The sequence below is a fragment of the Ammospiza caudacuta genome, chromosome 5, assembly GCF_027887145.1.
Source record: "Ammospiza caudacuta isolate bAmmCau1 chromosome 5, bAmmCau1.pri, whole genome shotgun sequence".
Taxonomy (NCBI): domain Eukaryota; kingdom Metazoa; phylum Chordata; class Aves; order Passeriformes; family Passerellidae; genus Ammospiza; species Ammospiza caudacuta.
In genome coordinates, this window is record NC_080597.1 from 27843357 (window position 1) to 27865185 (window position 21829).

The 21829-nt window shown below is 52.5% G+C and overlaps 1 protein-coding gene across 1 annotated transcript; it reads left to right on the top strand.

The window, feature by feature from the left end:
* Positions 1–1235: 1235 nt before the first annotated feature.
* MICALL1 (MICAL like 1) lies at positions 1236–21718 on the top strand. The gene is made up of 16 exons (XM_058805266.1): positions 1236–1415; positions 7503–7551; positions 9568–9709; positions 10802–10905; positions 11512–11642; positions 13850–14430; positions 14942–15005; positions 15668–16053; positions 16330–16808; positions 17258–17392; positions 17721–17847; positions 18204–18294; positions 18666–18739; positions 19145–19259; positions 19594–19640; positions 19944–21718. The coding sequence occupies exons 1-16, from the start codon at positions 1270–1272 to the stop codon at positions 20063–20065; spliced, it is 2793 nt and encodes a 930-aa protein (XP_058661249.1). The 5' UTR covers positions 1236–1269; the 3' UTR covers positions 20066–21718.
* The last annotated feature ends 111 nt before the right edge of the window (positions 21719–21829 follow it).

The following is a 21829-nucleotide window of genomic DNA, read 5'->3' on the forward strand; positions in this document are numbered from 1 at the left end:
AGCTGCGGTGCCTGGCACTGCTGGAGGCTGGAGGAATGCAGGGTGTTCAGCAGCATCAACACAGCTGCACTGGTGCTGGGAAGGCATTCCAAAGGGAGGTGGGGGTGGCTAGAGCTCCAGCCTCGCCTGCTGCAGCAGCGTTTGGTGAGTGGAAGTGGTTCTGGACAAAATGGTTTTGTCAGAGGGAACCACAGTACAGGGGCATGTGCTCTGTGTCTCTGACCTACAGTTGTGAAGGGGTGAGTGTAATTATAGAACCTGGAAAATTCAAGAAAATCTACCTCATCCTGCTGTCCCTTAGGATACATCAGGAAGATGCTGTCAGGCGGCTTGGGGGATGCTGAATAGCCAGCCCAGTAATTACAAGACTGACACAATGTTTCATTTCCTTTTTTCCTTACAGAGTAGTTTTTCTTGTGATCTATGCCACAGCTTATCTTGGGATGTGGGGATATTGTACAAACCAGTCAGAGAATTTATTTTTCACTTGTTACAGTTCTGGGACCATAGAATGATAGAATGAACAGTGGAGTAGAAGAAAGAGGGTCGGTACTACTGATGAAATCTGAGTGAAGGAAGGAGTGTAGAGCCCATACAAAATAATTGCAGAGATTGGACTCTTAAAGATTTGGAACTGGCAGCAATGAGCTCAACATCAGTGTGATGGTTTGGTCTTCCACAGAGGTAGCTGTTGGAGGTGAAAAGAAGGCTAAGCCCAATAAAGTAGCCTTTAATAGTGTGCTTCCCCCCCTTGCCAAGCCATCGCCCCGAGCGTGCACACCAGCTCTCGTGACAATCCATCGCCTCGATGTTGTTCCTGAGATTGTATCGCACTCTTCCTCCACGTCTTCCTGGGCTTCCTGTGAAGCGCTGCCTGTGACTCCAAGTGTCTTGATCTTCAAAGCTCTCCTTGGCCCTGAGCCTACCCTGGGAGTCACCTACGTCTCAGATGTACTCCACTGCTTGTGCCCCTAGGACTGCTGAGAGCTGCTTCTGCCTGGAGCAGCCTCTGTCTAAGCCTGAGAGGGTTTCAGAAATCAGGCTGCCGAGGGGTTTTTAATCTAGTTGAATTTGTGTTCAGGCCCAGCTCTTTCCCCGAGGTGGCAGAGGGAGCTTTCCCCCGCAGGCCGCCCTGCTCCCCGGGAAGCGCCGGGCCCGGGGCCGCGGGAGCTTCCGCGGCGTGCCCGGGCCCCGCCCCCGAGCCCCGCCCCGGGAGGCCCCGCCCGACCCGGGCTGGCGGCGGCGGCGGCGCTGGGAGCGGCCGCCCCGATGTCGGGTCCGCGGGGCGCCCTGCAAGCCTGGTGCCGCCGGCAGTGCGAGGGCTACCGCGGCGTGGAGATCCGCGACCTCAGCACCTCGTTCCGCGATGGACTGGCCTTCTGCGCCATCCTGCACCGCCACCGGCCCGACCTCCTGTGAGTGCAGGCCGCGCCTCGCCGCCGCTCGGACGGGGCGCCGCGGGGCCACGGCTGCCGCCCGCGGGCGCTGCTGGCAGGAGGAGCGGGGGGCGCGGAGGTTTGGGGCGCGGGACCCCCGGGACCCCCCTTTCTGGAGAGGTTGGGCCGCCTGTGCTCAGCAGCGATCACGGGGGACTCACAGGGGTTTGGGGGGATGGAGGAGCCGTGGGAAGCGGCTCCAGGCTGGCTGGCAGGGAAGCTCCCTGAGCGGGGACGTGAGGGGCTCAGAGAGCGGATGTGTCTCTGTTGCGCTGATGTGCTGGTAGGGGATGCGCTGAAGAAGATGCTGTCGAGAAATAGTTGGGTACTGGGAATGAAGAATTCCATATTCCCAGGCAGTGCTCAAAGCCAGATTGTATGGAGCTCTGAGCATCTTGGTCCAGAGGAAGGTTTCCCTTCCCATGGCAGCAGGGTTGGAATCAGATGATCATTCAGGTCCCTTGCAAGCCAAACTATTCTATCACTCTGGGTTTCAGCAAATGACCTTCTGACCTGGTCCTGCAGACCTGTCAAGGTCAGGGTTAGCAGAAGTCGTGCAATATAAGGGTGGTGAGAGCACGGAGGTGGACTAGGTCCATGTGCCCTAATGGGAGCGGTGCCTACTGGAGAAGAGATGTGGTGTTGGTATCTGGGTGTGGGGGTGTTTTGCCTCAGCAAGAGGTGAGCTTTCACACGTCAGGAGGGCCAGAGGCCTGTCCTGCACAGGGACATTCCCACAGGCAGCCACTCTTAAATCTGTAGAGGCCTGGACCAGGTTGCTGCTTGCATTTGCTTCTAGCTTGTTTTCTCTGGATGCCACAGTGAAAGCAGGAGGCAGCAAAAGCCAGCAGGGGTGTTGAGCCTCTCTAGCCTCCCGCAGCTTGGGTATCTCTGGGGTGGAATGTGATTTTCAGGAGGCAGACAGTGAGTTTGGGATTGCTTGGGGGTGCGGCGTCAGGCTGGAGAAACTGGCTGGGCTGCTGGCAGGAATCTGCCCCGACCTGCGCTGTAACCCTGTGCCCCGGCGGTGCTGGGAATGCAGCGCCCATCTGCTCTGATCCCTGGAGCCCTTGCAGGGCAGGTAGGCATCGCCCCAGCTCGCTGTGCCTGCGGCGTGCACGTGCTCCTTGGCCTGCCCTAAAGCCGGCTGGGGTGGTGTGTCCCGTCACGTTCTGCTCTGGGGTTGGTGGTTCTTCCTCTGAGGCTGCCCATACTGGCCAAGTTCTCTTTCCTCAGCTGGCCTCAGGAAGGCCTTTTGCCATGACAGCAACCTCTGTCAGGCAGAGGGTTGGCTGTGACTCCACTGTGGAGCTGTGGTGTCCATGAGAGAGTTGAACAGGCTGGTGTCCTTACGAGCTAAGGCTGAGCAGGTAGGCTGGAAACTGAACTGCTGCCTGCTGTGTTTCAGGTGGTTGCCCCAAAACCCTCAGCATGGTGTTCTGGAATGACTGAGAGCCAAGACATAACGGTGTCTTTGCATCAGTCTCTGGGTCTTGAAGGAGCTGTGTGGTCTTGTGTCCTGCAGTTCTTGGATGGTATGGCTCACTCTGACTAGCTACAATGGAGCCTCTGAGAATAGTCCCAGTGACAAGGCTGTTGGGTAGGAAGAGGCGTATTAAGGACAAGAACATGTGCAATTAATATATTTTTTTGTAAATGGCACAGCAGCTGGGAACTGAAAAGCAGAGGTTCAGTAAAAGCTTATGATAAGCACCACTAAAACCACCTGATGGTTTCCCATTAACCATATTTGCCATCCTATTAAGGCAGAGGCTGGTGCTCTTAAGTTGTCAGTGGGCTTAAATCTGCTCCTGGAAGATGTCCTAACTACATGCTTCACAGGTCCTCTGCACAAGCTGCAGTGTAGAGACAAGGCCCAGGGCCTTACAAGGACATGGCATGTTGTAGAAAGATTTTCAGACCGTCAGGAGAGCAGCATCATTTCATCTGATTCCAGCTTCTTCAGCCTGTCCCAATTTGGAAGTGGGAAGATTGGATCAGAGGCAGTAAATCTCCTGACGGCAGAGGAAAAGTGGTTGCCCTTCTTTTCTTCTAAAGTGCTTTCAGTCAGTGCAGTAATGGGACTTGGCAGGGATCTGCAGTGCCTTTCTGACCTGTGTGGTGTTTCTTTGTGCGGGGCTCTCCTGGCCCACACAGACAGCTGTGCTGCTCCCCAAGGCTGGGGTTCCTCTGAGCTCCACAGAACTGCCAGTTCCTCTGCTTCCCTGCTTCCTGCTGCCTTCCCCTGGGATTGCTGAGAGGAGCAATGGGCACATCCATCAGAGAGCTGAGCTGAAGCTCTTCTCCACCTGTGTGACACCACTTCTCTGCCACCCTGATCCCTTGGGCAATGCTGCTGTGGTGGCTGTCCGCCTATCCCACTTTTCTGACCTTGCCTGGGTGCACCCTTGTTGTGCTGCTGTGCTGGGAGGGAGCACATGAGGAAGGGGCTGCCATGAAGGACCCCATGGGTAAGTGAGACTGAGGACAGTTTTCTGCATGACTCCTGGTTTGAACACAATTATTGTGGAATAAGGCAAATTGGTGCTGCCCTGGAGAGCTTTGGAGCAGCTCCTGCAGAGCTCTTGAAAACACTATAGATATGGGCTTTTTGAAAGAAGTAGACTGGAATTCCTCAGTGTCTACTGAATAAAGGTGTCTTGAAGTGACCACCAAGAACAAGGTGCACACCTCCAGGACCTGTGTGTTGAACCATGCAGATAAAATCCCTGACTCCATTGTTGTAGGCACTTCACTTGGCTTTGTTACCTCGCTGTCTCAGTCAGGAAAATGGGAAACTTGGATTTAGCCTCTGACTGTGCTGCTGGCTGTGTGATCTAGAGATGAGACATTTAATCTCTTCTCTTCCCTTTTCAGTTAAGTTGTCAACAGCCAGACCAACTTGACGGTGGACTGTGAGGTTTAATGAGTTTGTTTGCTCAGTGCTCTAGAAATCTGAAGCATGAAATTAGTGCTTACAAGGCATTTGCTACAGATTAATGAAGCAAAGAGCATCTTTCAGCATCTCAAGCTGTACAGCCTCCCTGCCATGCAGGGAAGGATCTTGGCATTCAGGGGTTAGAAGAATAAAGGAGTATGGCACATGCCTTTGGAGTGTTGGGAGAGATGGAGGCTTGAGGATAACAGGAGATGAGAGTTGTTTTAGAAACGCTGTTTTGTGTCCCTAGAGCCGTGGCTTTGGTTACAGGCAGGATCACAAATCTTGTTTGTTCCTTCCCATGTACTGCCTGCATTTCCCTGACAAGACCTGGAAAGCTGAATGGCTTATTATGTGGCACAGCCTTAAAGTGCTCATGATTTATATTTGAGGAATCCAGGAATTTGCTCTGGTTTTAGCTGTACAGCACACCCTCCCCCCTTCCCTGGATCCGCTGTTCTCCCTGGCAGCTGCCCTAAACCCTGGAGTGCTTAGTGGCTCTGCATGTATCTAATTAGGTAAGTGCTTGGGATGTTATTTGCATAGAAATATTACTCCAGGATATGGTACAACACTGGGATTTGCTGTGTCAAGGCAGTTGTTCAGCTGGGATAGCCAGAGTCTTGCCTGTTCCTACATCCAGTCCCCTGGATGGGTATGTTGGCAGGAGAGGAGCCTGAGCAGAGCTGGATGAAAGAGTGCTGAGATCAGGGCAAGGAAATAATGTGACATGCAGCCACATGTCACAGAGCTGCAAGATGGCAAGTTCTGGGCTCTCTGCATAGGAGTCAGTTTATAGAGGGGAAAGGGGTGTGTCTGGAGTGACTTTTCCCCATTCCTGAGAGGCCGTGCTCCTTGCACATTGGTGCTGGGAGCTTGCCTGGAGCCCCAGGGATGCCACATGACCAAATGGCATATGGGAGTGCTCATGTCAGGAGCAACACAGGGCAGTGTGGTCCTGCTTGGCTTCTCAGAGAGGGAGCTGGAAAATGCAGTGGAGAGGAACGGAATAAACTGATCCCTGAGGCCATGTACTGATGGACTTCAATGTCTCAGATAAAGTTGAGTCTGCAATCCTACAGTAATGGAAAAGAATCTTCTATTCCCTTGCTGCTTGGTAACCCCTTGATACCTCTTGAGCTTCACATCCTCTCTGCTGGCATCTGCTTTTCCTAATGGAGTTGCCTTGGTATACTAAAACTAAAACAGCTTTGGTTTGCTGGGGCAGAGTGGAATGGACACGATGTTTTGTCTGTCAGAAAATATTCTCCCAGCCCACCAAGGAGTCTTCGAGCTTCCAGCTACACCACTCCCATATCCTGAAAGTGAAGGCGTTCAAAATGGAGGTCATGAACGTTTAGAGGGCAGTTGATATATAACTTTGTTGTCATTGCTTCTCCTCTGTTCCAAGTTGGCATTTTCTTTAAAAGGAAAAAAAAATACTGCAAGGTTAAAGGACTTCTCTTGGCAAAAACAAAACAAAAACTTAGGGAAAAAACATCTCCCAGTGGAGACTAGTTATAATTACAAAAATGGCAGTGGTTTTGACATTAAAGCATAGGCTGCAGCTGAAACTTTTGCTGATCAGCATATAGAGAAGAAAAAGTTGTATTTTGAGCAGCCAGAGCTGTGTACATGTATTTGCATGAGCTTTCAGGAAGGTACCAGAGCTGGACATCCATCCCACCTTTCTGTGTCTCTGCTGCATTTGCTCCTGCAGCAGTGAGTGGCTGCAGCTTCGTTTGTCTGTGAGGAAACGGCACCAGCAGCCTCTTGCTTTTGAAGGGAGGAAGTGTAATTTTCTGGTGGTGTAGGCAGCCGGGAAAACCTTCCTGAGCTCATCACAGACTTCCTCTGCAGCTTTGGGAAAGCTGCCTGAGGGGCTTTGAGAAGGGGCTGGCTGCCCTGCTGTGGGGCACCAGGACAGGTTGTGTTCCAGGAAAAGGCAGTAAAATCCAGAGGGGGATGGAGAAAGGAGGTTCATGCAGCCCCTCTCTGCAGGTGTGTGGTGCCACCTCACCTGGATCCTGGACAGCACCTTCAGGAGGGGGAATGCATTCCCTCCTCTAGTCTGAATTGTCCTTCTGTGTCGGTCTCCCAAGCTTTGGTCTCTGTGGTCCATTGGGGTGGCTTTGCTTGACCCTAGACCTCTCTGGAGTGCATCCTCCTGTGAATCCAGCTAGCAGGCACACCAGGCTGCTGCATGAGGAGTTTTTTGTAACAAAGCTGAGGTCCTTGGCAGGCAGGAGCTGTAAGCAGTGCAGCGTGTTGCTGTTTTCACACATTGTACCCACACGCACATGCAAAAGGCATAACTAACTCCTTCCTGCATTTCTCCCCCTCTTTTGAAAGCCTGCAGACTGCTTTAACTTTCTGTCCCTCTGCCTCCCTGGTGAAGGCAGCTAATCAGTCCCTGTGGCCATGCTGAACCCCCAAAGGGCTCCAGGGGAACAAGTGAAATGGGTTTGAACAAATGGATCCCCTGGGCTGGAGACTTCTGGGATTCCTCTGTGTGCCCTGAACACCTTGCATTCAGCTCCAAGGGCTGCAGCTGAGGACTGTTTGTTGTGCACTGTGAATGTTTGGGGAAAAGAAACGACAGAAGTGCAGTTGAAGATCTTCTGTGTCACCCCAGATTCCTTAAGGTGGTGCAGGGAGGTTTTTGTAAGGATCCTCATAGAGCCACCTGTATCTGTCCTTTCTTTCTCTTGAGGTGGGTGATCTGTGTCCCCATCCACCGCTGTTGTGTCAGTGGCCTTGGAAAAGCAAGTTTGGGGTCATGTCATGCAGTGTTTGGTGCAGCAGTGTGTGGTGCTAATTGAGACATGGCCCTGGTGTTTCTTCAGCCTTTAATCTCAAGGGCAGAAGTGGGTAACGAGAGACAAGAATGACATTTTAGTTTCCTGGTCACCACCCATTTGGGACTCACTTTCTTTTTTTAATTGCAATTTCCCTTTGGTTTCCTTGTCCCGTTACAACCTGAAATCTGCTTTGCCAAGGTTTTGTTTATCTAGGATCTTAGGTGTTGAGTTGTTGTAAGGTTGACTGTCCTTGGAATCTATGTGTGATGGCATAGGTCCACTTTTCCTCTGCACTTCATGTGGCTATTTTGTGCTTTCTCATTTCAGAGACTTTGATTCTCTCTCCAAGGATGACGTCTATGAGAATAATCGCTTGGTAAGTTCCTGTTCTGCAGTACACAGAAGGAAGAAATTATGTGAGAATGACTTGATGGAGGTCATGTAGTGTGGGAGGAATTTGTGACAGTGCTGAGGGTATAAGAAAAATCTGTGTTTGTAAGTAATAGGCAGGAGCTTCTCTGGAAACAAGGGAATCTGAAACATCAGCTTCCAGCCTGTTTATCCTAATGGTTGCCAAGACAACATCTCAGGTGAAGATTTAAATGGTGCAACATCTTGAGTTCAGTTGTTCCAGATTTGCAGGCAGTGGAAGCAGGAAGCTAGTTTTACTTCAGGCATCAGCAGAGAGAAAGGTCATGCTGGACCCTGGTCTGCAATGTTCCCTTCCTGCTTGGGACAGCTGGAGCCCATAGCAGGAGCAGGCACTGTGGAATGGGGAGGTGCCCAGCCCCAGAGGCTAGTGGTAGGACAGAGCAGCAATAGCCCTGCCTTTTTTAAATGACAGAAAGACCTAGTTGCTCCATCTGATAGTCTGTGGAAAGGCATGGCCCATCACCTGCCCAAGATGAGTTATGCTACATACAAATATCTCAAGGGTGGATGTCGAGGATGAGGCCAGACTCTTCAGTGGTGCCCAGCAACAGCAGAAGGGGTAATGGGTACAAACTGAATTACGGGAATTTCTCAGCTGAATTTGAGGAAAAACATTTTTTACTGTGAGGGTGACAGAGCACTGGACTAGGCTGTCCAGAGAGGAAGTGGAGTCTCTTGCTCTGGGGATCTTTAAACCCCAGCTGGATGTGATGTTGTGTCACCTTCTTTAGCAGGGGTTTGGACTGGATGATGTCTGAGGTCTCTTTCAACCCCGGCCATTCTGTAATTCTGTGATTTGGGATTTACAGGATTAGGGCTGTCCATCTGTGTCCTGGCACGTCCTTTCCAACACCAGTTGGCCCCTTTCAGTCATTAGCAGCTTTTTCCATTCAAGACCCATACAATGAGTATCTTGTCCTATTAGAGACCTCTCAGGTGGGGTCTCTCTTCTCTCCTTGCTCCTTGCAGCCTTGTGTGCAGTAAGACTCAGTCTGGACAACTGACTTAAAACCAGGCTGAGCAAAGCAGGATGTCCTAGGGGCACTTTTATGCCCCTAGTTACTGCAAATATCTATTTTCTTTTGTTTCTCCATTACTTTTCTTTATAACTCACACCCTGCACAGCACCTCATGCCCCAGAGACTAGGCACCTTCAGTCTTTACCTACACCCAGTACCTTTACCTGTGCACCTGGTACCTCACCATTCAGTGCCCAAACCACTCTCATCTCTTCCTGACTTATTTTTCTTCAGTCCCTGCCATAGTCTTGCACCCCAGTCCCTAGGAGATCACTGTGGGTACGCTGCCCTTGGCTCAGCAGAGGGATGGCCAGTGTAGAGACAGTAATCCACACACACTGACAAGTGGGAAACTCTCCAACAGCTTTTTTTCTCTTCCATTCCTTCCTTTTGTAGCAGTGTGTGCAGTTGGAGGAGATGGGTGCTTCTTATCACAGTGTCCTTGTTTCTGCTTGCTCAGACAAAGTACTGGAAGTACTGGCTTGTGCACGGCAGGGTACTGGATGTTGAGCTGGGATGACTCTGCTGATCGTGGGAGGGGAAGGTGGGGCACCCCAGAGCATGAAAGGATGGGCAGTCAGTGTTTCTGTGGGGTGAGCATTTGGGGTGGCTGGGGACACTGCTCAGTAGAGCTGTGTCACTGCAAGTACCTGCCAGCCCTTGGCCCTTTGTGGTGCCAGCCAAGACTCTGCCAGGTTCTTGCATGAGGGCACTGCTGGTTGAGCTGAAAAAACACTGGGTTTTTTTCAGTGAAAACTTGAAGGGAACCTTGCTTCTGTTGCTTCTTTTTTTAGTCAAGTAGCACATCTGGAAGCCTCTGTCCATAAGGGATGCCATAGGTTCAGTATTTAACCTTCCCTGGGGCCCTTCCAATTTGATATTTCTCTTACTTTTCATGAAGCATCAGTTTTCTTCCCTTAGTGCCTCTGTTGTTCCTGCAGGCCTTTGAGCTGGCAGAGCGGGAGCTGGGCATCCCAGCCCTGCTGGATCCCAATGACATGGTCTCCATGAAGGTCCCTGACTGCCTCAGCGTCATGACTTATGTGTCTCAGTACTACAACCATTTCAACACCCCCAGCCAAGGTGAGTGTCCTCCCACCCCTCAGGCTTCCAGTTTGCCCCTGTTTGAGTACAGGAAACCCAGCACAGCCCTGTGCTTCTCCTTCCTGTGGCAACAGGGAGCTGTGTTTGTGGGGAAGGGGAGAGGAGCAGGTAGTACCTGTCTCTCCTGCATCTTGCTGGTGCCCCTGAGGAGGGCTTGGAAGAGAGAGTGCACTGGGGTGAGGTTTCACAGGAGGTGTGGGGTGATGTAATAGCTCAGGCTGTGGAAAAAGCAACGCCTTTCTCCTCCCTCTGCACTGCATTCCTGCCAACTTGGGTTGGGCCACCACCCCTGGTGCTCATCAAAACTTTGTGATCTGCTCTAACCTACTAAAATAGGAGAAAGCTAAGTAGGAGCCCATCTCCCACAGCTAATCTTTATGACATGGGTACATGTAAAGTGACTGGAGGACAGAGGGAGTGGAGCCAGGCTGGAATGTTTCAAATCAGCTCATCTGTCCCTACAACTGCACCCTGAGCTGAGTGCTTTGAGACAGCTCTTCCCAGGCATCCCAGCTCCAGGTCTCCCCTGTTTCAGTCTGTAGCCACAACATCAGGTAAATCTCTTCCACTTGTATATGCTTCTCCAGGGATGCTGGTCTCCCAGACAAGGAATCCTGCTGGGGGCTGGTGTGTGAGCTCCAGCCCCGACAGCAAGAGATGCTTCACAGACCTGCTGACAGCCTGGAAGCCCTGGGGCCCAGTGGGTCACCACAATACATCAGCAGCTGCCCCAGCTGCTCTGGGCTTTGAGCGTTGCTTAGGGAGTCAATTACAAGGAAGCCAAGTAGCACGTGATGAGTAAATAAAATCACAGTGAGAGGCTGGCATCCCTGGGCCACAGAAGGGGATCCACAGCAGGCCAGGATCTCTGGCAGCCTCACAGCTGACCCATTATTAGACTGTGTGTGTCTCTTCCACCTAAAATAAGCACTGAAGTTTTGGGAGAGGCAGGTCTCATCCTATGTCACAAGGCTGGATGATTTTATTTTTTTTCCCCTCCCCTTCCCGCACATGGGTGGTGTGAGTCACCACTGCTCTCCACGCCTGATCCTCCTTCCCTCTTGCCTGCAGCCAGCGTCCCTCCGCCTATGAAGCGACCAACTGCTGCCTCCTCTCCTCCTCTGCTGTCCCACAAGACCCCTGTGGCTGCAGCTGAGAGTCCTTCAGCACCACAGGTACCTGATTTCTTGGTAAAGTTTCCAACACAGCCTGAGGCACTGGTACCCCCTGTGCTGTGGGTGAGGAGATGGGGAAAAGCCTGTCACAGAGCCATGTAGGGGCCCGCCTGTGTATTTTGGGAGGAGTGTTTGGGATTTTGTTTCCTTGTGGGATCCGACTCTGACTGATTTTTCTCAGAGTCTGTGGACACTAGTTTGTCCATAGCAGGCAAGAGGTTGGGCAGATTGGTGCTGGGTGTCCTTCCTATGTGGGGATAACCCTGTAGATGAGGAAAGAGCAGGAATGTGGGACTAGAAGGGCAGAAAAGATGCCTTTTTTTTCAGTTTTTAGCAGTTGTCTGGGATGGGACCTTTTTCATTGTTTCGCAGGACCCTGTTGCATGGGGTGTAGATTAGTCCCTTCCACAGCCCTTCAGCTGTAGATAGGGCTAAGGCACCTTTGGAAGTGGCCCCTTCTAATTTGGGAAGAGGCAGCTTGAGGGCAGCTGTTGTGTGCATTGTCAGCCCCTGAGGTCAGCCCCTGAGGCACGGGCCGTGCCCAGAGAGCAGCTGCTGTGGGGAGCAGGCCGTGGCCCCGCGCTGAGCCCCTGTGCTGTGTCCCAGGAGGAAGGCCCCTCGGAGCAGCGGCCCCAGCGCAGCGCGCCCAGCAGCACCTGCGCAGCCTGCCAGCAGCACGTCCACCTGGTGCAGCGCTACCTGGCCGAGGGCAAGCTCTACCACCGCCAGTGCTTCAGGTAGGTCGTGGCCAGGCCTGCCGGGGCAGCCTCGCCTCGGCACACGGGGCCTGCTGCACCCCATCTTCGAGTGTCTGCATCCCTGGGCAGCATGGAACACGAACAACAGTGCTTGAAATGAGAGTGAAGATGTTCCATTTGCCTGCCAGCCCCATGTCTCAATGCTCTGACTGGCTCCTTGTGTCCCTGTGCTCCATTCCTATCCTGCTCCCTGCCTCCCTTGCTGACTTGTGCTCTCCCACTTCATTTACTTGGAATCCCAGCCTCTTGAGCTTCTCCCACCTCCATAAAAAAGGATGCTCTACCTCTTTGCCACCTGCCTACTCAGGACCACCCCCCATCCCCTTCAATTGAGGTCTGAGCCATGACATCATCCTACAGACCTCCTTCCACCTACACTCCACATCCTCAACTGGATATACAGGCTTCCATGCTGCCTGGGTGGTGCTAAGCTCCCAGGGAGCATGTGGAGAGCTGCAGACTCTTAACAAACTGAGCAGTGAGCAGCTCTCTGGTTACTCCCTGAGTACAGGTTCTTACCTGCAGCACCTGTGAAATAATTTCACTTTGCTTTCCCTGCTGTGGTGATGAAGAAATGAGATCTCTCCCATGGGCCACAGGACAAGGGTTGGCATCTGATCAGAAACATGGAGCCACTGGGTAGATGTGGGAGGCCTCATTCACCTGCCTAAGCCAGTTGGCAATGTGCTGTAGAAACAGTGTCACAGGAGGGCAGCTGAGCTGAGATCAATCAGGCTTCCCATCTGCAGCTGGGACAAAAGCAGGAGTCTTGGGGTGCAGGTGCAACCTGCACTGTCCTTATGGGCCAGGAAGAGGAGAGGTGCCATGTCTGCCATGGCACAGCTCATAGCCCTTCAGACTGAGCAGGGAGATCCCTGTAATTTAATCCCAAATATTTTGCCTCCTGATTGTTTTCTTGTCTATTTTCTGTTTTGTTTTGTTTTGTTTTTTTTTCTTCCTGTGCTGATTCATGGACAGTATTTGGTCAGAAATGTCCTGTGGCAGTGGTTCCTGTGGGCTGATGGAGATAAACCCAAAGCAAACCCACTTTCTCCCCTTGTCTGAGCTTTCCACCTCCTCATTTCATCCTACCCGTTCTCTCTAGAGTCCCTATGTCCTCACACTTCTGCTCTCCATTTTAAAGGAAATCCCTGTCAACTGGATGCCCAGAGCAGAATTCCATGCCAAAATTATCTGCTGGCAGCGTAGGGCAGCCAGCTGCTGCAAGCACCAGGCATTCAGACAAGAAGGAACAAGCTTGGTTTTCATGGGAGTGCTTGATCAGCCCCTTGCCTTTGGCTGTCTTTCATGTATGCTCTCCACCTCCCTTCCCAGGTGGAGAAGGACTCACTTGGTTGCCAGTGCTTTGTATCACGCTTGTGCCTGGAGGGATTCATTAGGAAGCATTCAGAGGCTCAGTAGGGGAAGAGTGGATGATCCAGGGAGATGTGGCAGACAGCAAAGGACAGGGAAGCTATCAGCCCAATTTCAACAGGCAAGGCAGAGTGTAAGAATGGCCCTGCTGCCTAAGGCTCTTGTCCTTCCAGGCAAATGCTGTGGCCCAGCTGGATGCCATGGTCAGCATTACTGAGGCTGAGCATGAGACCAGGCCAGGCTTGTGTGTTCCTTCTCCTGAATACTCTGGAAGCCTCCAATGCAGGAATTTCCCAAGTAGAAATTGATGTAATTTTATTTAATAATCAGCATTGAGGAGCAGTTGTTTTACAAACAAATGTGGCTGATGGCTCTTTAATGTGCCAGGCTACCCTGCAAGGCAGCCCGTAGCCTCCCTGTGCCAGTTCTGAACCAGTTGCTCCCTAATTCCAGTTGATATTCACTGTTTCATGTCTGTGAATGGTTGATCCCTCTCCCCGTTCCAAGTGTGGAAACCACACCATATCCCAATACCAACTGTCACCCTTCCACATCTGTTAATCCTTTCTGAGATGAAGGAAGAGCCCAAATGTGTGCAGTATTTGAGTTGTGAACTTGCCATGGGTTCCTACAGTGGCCTGGTTACATTTCTCTACTTATTTTCCGAATTACTTCCCCAAGGGCACTCTAGGATTTAATAGCAGGGTAAGAACTAACTCTGTGTCCCTACAAGGGTCTTCAAGGTGTGTTTCCTTCTGTGAAGGGCAGGATGGCATCCCCCATCTCATGGTGCTCTCTCTTCTCCTTGGTAGGTGTAAGGAATGCTCCAGCACACTGCTCCCAGGGTCATACAAGCCTGGGTCGGAGGCAGGGACTTTTGTCTGCACGCAGCATCGTGGTAAATTGGCCGTGAGTGGGAAGGCAGAGAGGAGACCCAGCCTGGACCGACAGTCACCAGAGCTAAGAACTGAGACTGGGGCTGACAGCATGGCAGAGAGTGCCCTCCAGGCAGGAGCAGAGGTGGGGAAGGATGATGCTGACTCCCAGGAGAGTGTGGCAGAGACCTCTATGCCTGCAGAGTGCCTTGCTGGCCCAGCAGAGAAGGACAGCACAGCCAGTAAAGCAGAGACACTGACAGCCCCTGCTCATGCTGGCAGTGGGGCACCTGTCTCCCAAACTCCCCCCAGGCCTCCAATCCCCAGCAAGCCTGCAGGGCTCACCCAGGACAAAGCCAGCTCGCTGGACGGACGGCTCAGAGACTCACGTCCCACCCCAGCCCCAAGGAAGGCCACCGATGCGTCTGCCCTGTCCCCTCCAGCCTCCCACCCTGTCCCCCGGCCCAGGTCCACTCTGCAGGGCGAGGGCAGCGAGTGTGGGCCTGGCATGGTGAACGGTAAGAGGGCAGGGTGGTGCCAGGGGTTACCCTCCACATCTCAGTGGCTGAGGTGCTTGACTGCAGGTTGGCTGAGTTCCCTTCCTTCTCTGCAGCCTGACACTCTTCTGCCTCCCAGTAAATCTTGGGCTCAGACACCAGGTCTTTGATTGTCAACAATTGCCAGCCATCCCCATAGCAAGGAGAGCAGAACTGATTTTCCTTGTACTTCTCCAGAGTTGTCCAAAGGCAGCAAGCCAGAGTGGAGGGAAGTTGGTAGAGCTAGAGGAGTTTGCAGGTGTGGGAACAGAGGGGCATGTCTCCAGGTACAGCTCCCAGGGAGAAGTGGGGAGAAAAAGGGAAAGGGGATGTTTGGGGTTAGCTGGCTACATCAACTGTGGGAGAAATGCCATGGGGTCTTCTGGGAATAGCCACCGTCCTGTGGGAAGGTATCTAAGGTGCATCCTGTTGGTTTAACCTCTGTCTTCATGTCCTTTTGTTGTTGTGACAGTCTGACTCTATGTCTTTCTAGGTCGGGTACCTGAAACCAGCCCCCCTGTCCCAAAACCTCGAGGGAGACCCTGCTCCTCTGATCGGTAAGTCCCTCTGCTTGCAGGTCACCTGAGAGCTCCATAGCAAGGTGGGGCTGTGGGGACAGCACAGCTGTGCTCTTCTCTCTCACCTCCATCAGCTCCTGCTCTTAGGAGCATGTAGGCTTTGACCAGGTTCCTTTTCCAATAGGAGCTAGCCCAGCATGGCCAGGCCAACAGTGTTCATCCTTACCTCCCAGGCATTCTTCTCTTATTGTAAAGAGTTTGAGAGCTTAGAAAGGTGTTTCTGTGGCACAGGCAGATTGCCAAATGCCTTCTGAAACAACCCTGCTTGTGGGTGCTGAGAAGGGGACATTTTCTGCTTTGTGGAGGGTTTGACCTGGGAAAGGTGGGAAGACCAGCTATGCTCATAAAGCTCAGCCTTTACCACTGCTTAGCAGATGGAGGCTGTAATATTCAGAAACCAAAACACTGGGCCCAGCAGGCAAGTCGGGCAGGCTGTGTTTCCCTAAGGCCTGTGGGTTTGCCCACAGAGAGTGAGACACTGTGTCTGGGGAAGCCTAGGGACGTCCTTGGGTGAGAAAACTGCTTCTGCATGGGAGACATCCTGCTCCATTTTTCCTTTCCCCCAAGGACAAAGTCTCTCTCCAGTGCCTTGCCACCCCACCTTGTCTCTGCCATCTAGATTTCTCTTTCTCTTCTACCAGTGGTGGAGCTACTGCAAGAGCCAAGGACCCGCCGTGGATGGCCTTAGTGCAAGCAGAGCCCAAGAAGAAGCCAGCTCCCCCTCCTCCCCCAGGCAACAGCCATGACACTCCAAGTAGGACTTCAGAGGAGGAGGATGGGGAGGAGGTGGGGAAAGCCAGGAGTGAGGAGAGCAGGTCTGATACCACAGAGCCCAAACCCTACAACCCCTTTGAGGAAGAGGATGAGGAGGAAGTGGAAAGTGCTGACACCAAAAAGAGCACACCTGAGCAGGAGCAGAGCGAGACAGCTGCCAAACCTCTCCACCCCTGGTATGGCATCACTCCTACCAGCAGTCCAAAGGCAAAGAAGCGGCCAGCTCCACGAGCCCCCAATGCTTCCCCGCTAGGTGAGCTTCCTCCCGCTCCCTTATCCCTCCTCTGCATCCCCTGTGCCTCCCCTTGGAGGTTCCCCCTTCCCAGGTGCCTCTGCATCACCCTGGCAGGCCAGGCCTTTATGCAGTGATGGTTGCATTAGTTTGCATTAGCCATGTCCTCTCTACCCAGTGGAGCACAGCATCTGCAGGCAATATTTTACGCTGACCCTTGTGTCCAGTGTATGCCACCCTCCCCTTGTGTCCTGGCTGTCCCTTCATTCCTCCCTGAGCTCTCCCTTTGCTTTGCAGCCCACCACCCCATCTCCAGGCTGTCACACTCTGAGCCATCATCCTCCACCCCCTCTCCAGCCCTCAGCCTCGAGAGCATCGACTCTGAGAGTTCAGCCAAGGTGCTGGGAGACACCGAAGAGGCCTCAGTGCCCAAAAGCTCCTCCGAGCCCACTGTGCACTTGCCAGCAGCTGCCAAGAGTTCCAGCACTGAGGCACCGCTGGCCAGCGTCTCCTCTGGGGAAAGCCCTGCTGTCCCAGCCAGCCTCTCCACCAACTCCCCCTTCTCCTCCTCCAGCGAGCTGGCCAGCCTCAGTGGGGAGATGCAGCCCAGCACCCTGCACAGCAGCAGGAGCATCTCCACTGGCAGCCTAAAGACCAGCCCCAGCCGGCTGCCCCCCAAGCCTCCAGCTGGGGCTTGCCCTACACCCATCCTCTTGGCTTCAGATGGGGGTGCTGGGAGCCCCAAGACATCTTCCTCACCCAAACCACAGCTGAAGGTGAGATGATGACCTTCTCCCCATCCAGATCACAAGGCTTTTCTTCTCCATCCATCACTCGGTCACAGGGGATCTGTGGGGCCGGGCTTGCCCCTTTGCTTGATGTGTCACTCCCTGAAAGCAAGCTTCAAATCTGTGTTAAATGGTGGCTCTGCTTGTACTCTGCCTATCCCATGTGTTAGAGAGGAGGCAAAATGTCATGTAGTCTGAGCAAATAGGAAGGAAAATATTTCAGCATGCTTGTGAGAGAGAAGCTGGGAAACTGATGTCAAACAGGAGCACAGCTATTTTTTTGAGTAGGTGCTTGTGGAGATGAGTGCTGTGTTCCTCCTTTAGGAGGCTGTGGGGCAGGACAAATGCTAGCACTGCCCTGTCTGCTCATTCCCACCTCTTGGGATCCCTTCCCTTCCCTGGATGCTCATATATCTGCTTTTGTCTGCCCTCTCCAGTCTTCCTGCAAAGAGAACCCCTTCAATCGGAAGCCATCGCCTGCTGCCTCCCCCTCAGCAAAGAAACCTTCCAAGGGCTCCAAGCCTGTGCGTCCTCCTGCGCCAGGCCACGGCTTCCCACTGATCAAACGCAAGGTAAAAGGGCCCTGGGGAGCAAGGAGGGAAAAGCTGGCTCTGTGCTATCCCCCAGGGCTGCAGCAGTCTGCAGGCACCCTGCTGAGGCATGTGTGGGCAGGGATTACAGTAGGTGGCTGGGGCTGGGGAGGAGGGTACACCTTGTTCATGAAAGCACCTTCCATGAAAGCATCTTCCTTTGCTCCAGAGTGGGGTGGGGATTTCAGATCCACACTTGGATGGAATATTCTGTTGTCCCTCTGCCCTTGCTAGTGTTGATCAACCTCTGGATTACCCCTGGAAACTGGAGTCTGGTGGTAATGAAAGTGTCTAATTTATGGTTTGGCAGGTGCAGACAGATCAGTACATCCCTGAGGAAGACATCTATGGAGAGATGGATGCCATTGAGCATCAGCTGGATGAGCTGGAGCACCGTGGGGTGGCCTTGGAGGAAAAACTGCGCAGTGCTGAGAATGGTATGTGGGTTGGGCTGTCTGTGGGTGTGGGACAGGACAGATCCTAGGGCTGCCCTCTCTCCAGTCGAGGAAATAGCAACAGTGACTTCTTCCCTGCTGATGCTGGGGTTGGAAGATCACAAGAGGCTGTGCTGGCCTCCAGGATTGGTCACAACCTTACCCTGAACATGGAGATGTCCCTAGAATGGAAACAGGTGGGAGAAGAGATAGGGTCTCTCTGGGCCTCAGAAATATGCTGAGGTTAGGTTGGCTCCAGCCCAGTGCCTCTTCCCTGGCTAGGCAGAGCCCAGCCTGTTGCAGGGTGATGGGATCCACCAGGGCTGGGAATGGCTCTGAACTGCCCTTTTGCTTGGCAGAAAACCCTGAGGACAACCTGCTTGTGGACTGGTTCAAACTCATCCATGAGAAGCACATGCTGGTGCGCCACGAGTCGGAGCTCATCTACATGTAAGTGTGTGCAGGCATGTGGAGAGGCACTGACACTCCCTTGGGGAGCCCTTTCTCAGCCCTCCTGAAATGGTGCTTCCAGGGGAGATCCTGACCTGGTCTTGCCTAAAAAGGGAGGGAGTAGGGGCAAGCAAATCTGTCCAGATGTGCTGAGACCTTACCCACAGTGTGTCACCAGAGCCTCTGCAGCAGCTACCCCTGGAAGGCCTTGAGCAGTCAGGGCTGGTCCTTACTGGTCCTTGGTTCCCTGGCTATACAGAACAAGATCAGCATCTTGATGGTTCTTTCCAAGCTCACCCTGTACGTTGGGATGATGTTCCACCTCTCTGGAGCCTTGCAGTGCTTCCCAACGTTTCCCCTTTCCTTTGCAGCTTCAAGCAGCAGAACCTGGAGCAGCGGCAGTCAGACGTGGAGTATGAGCTGCGGTGCCTCCTCAACAAGCCAGGTAAAGCACCACTCTGGGTGTGCTTGCCCCTTTTTCATAGAGTCATAGACTATATTGAGTTGGAAGGGACCCATAAGGATCATTTTCCCCCTGGGCATCATCTTTCCTCTCTCTAGGTGGATTTCAGGTGAAGAGAGGCAGATCTGTAGGGATGCCAGTGCAATCAGCTGTCTCTAGAGGCCCTGTCCCATCTCAATATATGTCCCAGTCTTGTGCAGGGATGTGCTCTTGTTGTCCCCAGGGAATGCCACATGCTCTGTCCCCATAGCACTGCTAGCCCAACTGGCCCCTGTAACACGGCAGGGTAGAGGGGATTGTGCTGGATATCTGTGCCCCAAAGCCCTGAATTTCAGTGCTCCTTCAGCCATGTAACTGCCTGTCCTTCCCTGGGGTTTGGCTGGGTAGAGAAGGACTGGACTGATGAGGACCGAGGGAGGGAGAAGGTGCTGATGCAGGAGCTGGTGACCATCATTGAGCAGAGGAATGCCATTGTGAACTGCTTGGATGAGGACCGGCAGAGGTGAGTGAGGAATGGGGTGAGCTGGGGGAGAGGGGAGAAGCACAGCCTGTCTGATTCAGTGCCACATGAGTGCCTTGTGGGGGTGTCTCAAGATGTCCATGCTGCTGATGTCCTTCCCAGGCTTCCCAGTCCTTGTCTCTTTGAATGCTTTGTGTGGGAAAGACAGGACAGCACGTGCAGCCTGTGGGATTTATCCTGCTGGTTGCAAATGCTCACAAGACATTGATGGATCTGCCCCTCTATCGCTTCTAAGTAGGAGGCTCTCTAGCCTTAAACAATACAGCAGCTGTTTTCAGGGCTGAATTTCTGACCTCTTTCCCATTCTTTATTTCAGAGAAGAGGAGGAGGATAAAATGTTGGAAGCCATGATTAAAAGGAAAGGTAAGAAACAAATGGGAAGCTTTTTGGAGTGATGTTTTCACTGCTGACCCCAGTAAGGGGCAGCACGAGCCATTTGTGATATTGTGTGCAGGAGAGATTGAATCTATTCTGTGTAAACTGGGGAGACTTTCCTGTAGGGCCAGTAAAGTTAGAGGCTCAGTTGTGCTGCACACCTCTGTTATCAGAGAAAATGTGCATGCAGTGGAGGGCTTTGATTCATGGCTGTCACCCTTGCTTATTGTCATGAGTGTGTCTGTACAACTATTGACATCCCACAGTAACAACCTCCCTTTGCAACCCCAGAATTTCACAAGGAGACGGAGACAGAGAGCAAGAAGAAAGGCAAATTCAAGCCCATGAAGGTGCTTAAGCTGCTGGGCAACAAGCACGACTCCAAGAGCAAGTCATCCAAGGAGAAAAGCTAGAGCAGGGAACATCAGCAGTTGGGAGGGAACCCCGACTTGCCTCTCCCTGACCTTGGCTCGCCTCTCCCCCTGCTCCCTCCCCAGGCACCCGAGCTGCTACCCCAGGGAGATGCCAGCCCTCAGCCCAGAGCGGATGAGAATGACCAAAGCCCTCCCCTTCCCAGGCTGTAGGGGAGCATGGCCATACCCTCTGTGAAGCCTTGTTAACAAAGTGGGGAGAAGATGGATTTGCTTTTCAGATACGTTACCCAATTGTAACTCCTGTCAATAACTGAGATCAAGCAGAGGAGTTTCATATTTGAGGGAAATCTTGCACTAACTGCACCCCGTCCCTTCTCCCGCTCTAACTGTGACAGTTCTACGTGCCTCTGACTTCTGCCAGGAGGGGACTGGGCCTCCCTGTCCCTCCCTGCCTCACCATTCTTGTCCCTTTTCTGTTCCATTTTTAACTTCAGGAGAAAACTGACATTAGAATCAGGATCCTTTGGGTTTTACTGGCCTAAACTAAAAGGTTAAGAAAATACTCCTGCATCACAAGGCTCTAGAGCCATAGCCAAAAAAACAACTGGTGCCCTATTTATTGGGAGCCATCCCCTCCCTCGAGTGCCAGAGTGGGTGGCTCTGTCTCAAGACTGAGAGGTCCCAAGGGGACGGTGTACAGCTGCTAGGATGTAGCTCACATGCCCTACTCAGGAAGCCCACTGCTGCTAAACACTGCTGACTCTGCTGCCTTCCTGGGGAGGGAGGACCTGTTCCTTTTCCAGGCAAGGGCAGAAAAGCTCAAGACAGACTGAGTGCCAGTGAGGGGCACCAAGCTTGTGTCCCTGCTCACCAGTGCCACCCTTGAGCGGCAGGGGAGAGAGGCACGGTCACAACTGACCTTTACCCAGCTTTAGCTGTGTATACTTTAAAAGTGTGCAGATGTGGCTGGTTGTTTTTTACATCTCCTTTACTAGATGAATTCAAACCTATCCTAAAACTTTAAACCTCTTATTTTATTTGTCATGTGTGTGCGTGTGTGTACATCAGAGGAGGGAATGTGGGGGGCAGTGTTCTTCCAACCATCCCTTCTTTCTTCCATTTTTGTTTCCTGCCTTCACTTCCAAGATGATAAGTTATTTATTGAATTATTGGATCAGTCTCAATGAGAGTTTAATGGGTGTTTGGTTGGTCAGCTGTTCATCATGCCTTCTCATTAGCAAATTAGACATAACCAGCCCTGAGCCATCTGCTGCAGTCTCTTCTAAAAACCCAACAGGCTTTAGCCAAAATGCTCTTGGAGCAGTGCCTTGCAAGGTGGCTGGTGTAGCATTCTGGAGAGGGATCCTCATTTCCCAAAACCAGAGGGACCTGAGCCCCTCCTCAATCCCAGCATGCCCCCATGGCTGGGAGCTGGCCAGCTCAGCCCTGTGCTGGCAATGCCATCTCACCCTTGCCATACCCAGCAGGCTGATGAGGAACAGTGGTAGGGGAGGGGAGATCCCAAAGCACAACTCTTCTCCAAGGAGAAACAAATCTGCTTTAGAGCCTGCTGTCACATCACTGTTGCCAAAGGCCACTGGGATCACTGCAGCCTGACACCCCTTGGCCCTGTGCCCTGTCAGAAGTTTGATTTGTAAATTATACTGTACTAACCCCATGACTTCCACTCACCTGAACAGAAATAAAAGAAACATTGGATTAAAAAAATGATTGTGGATTAGGTTTGTGATTCCTTTGTGCACTCGTGCTGTCCCAGGGCCAGGGCATGCTGCCTGGCTTTGG

Bases quoted from the DNA above. Each gene is read 5' to 3' on its own strand.
- MICALL1 (XM_058805266.1), top strand. From the start codon at position 1,270: ATGTCGGGTCCGCGGGGCGCCCTGCAAGCCTGGTGCCGCCGGCAGTGC. The intron at 18,740-19,144 runs GTAAAGCACCAC...TTGGCTGGGTAG, and splicing joins GTGCCTCCTCAACAAGCCAG to AGAAGGACTGGACTGATGAG. The intron at 19,641-19,943 runs GTAAGAAACAAA...TTGCAACCCCAG, and splicing joins AGCCATGATTAAAAGGAAAG to AATTTCACAAGGAGACGGAG.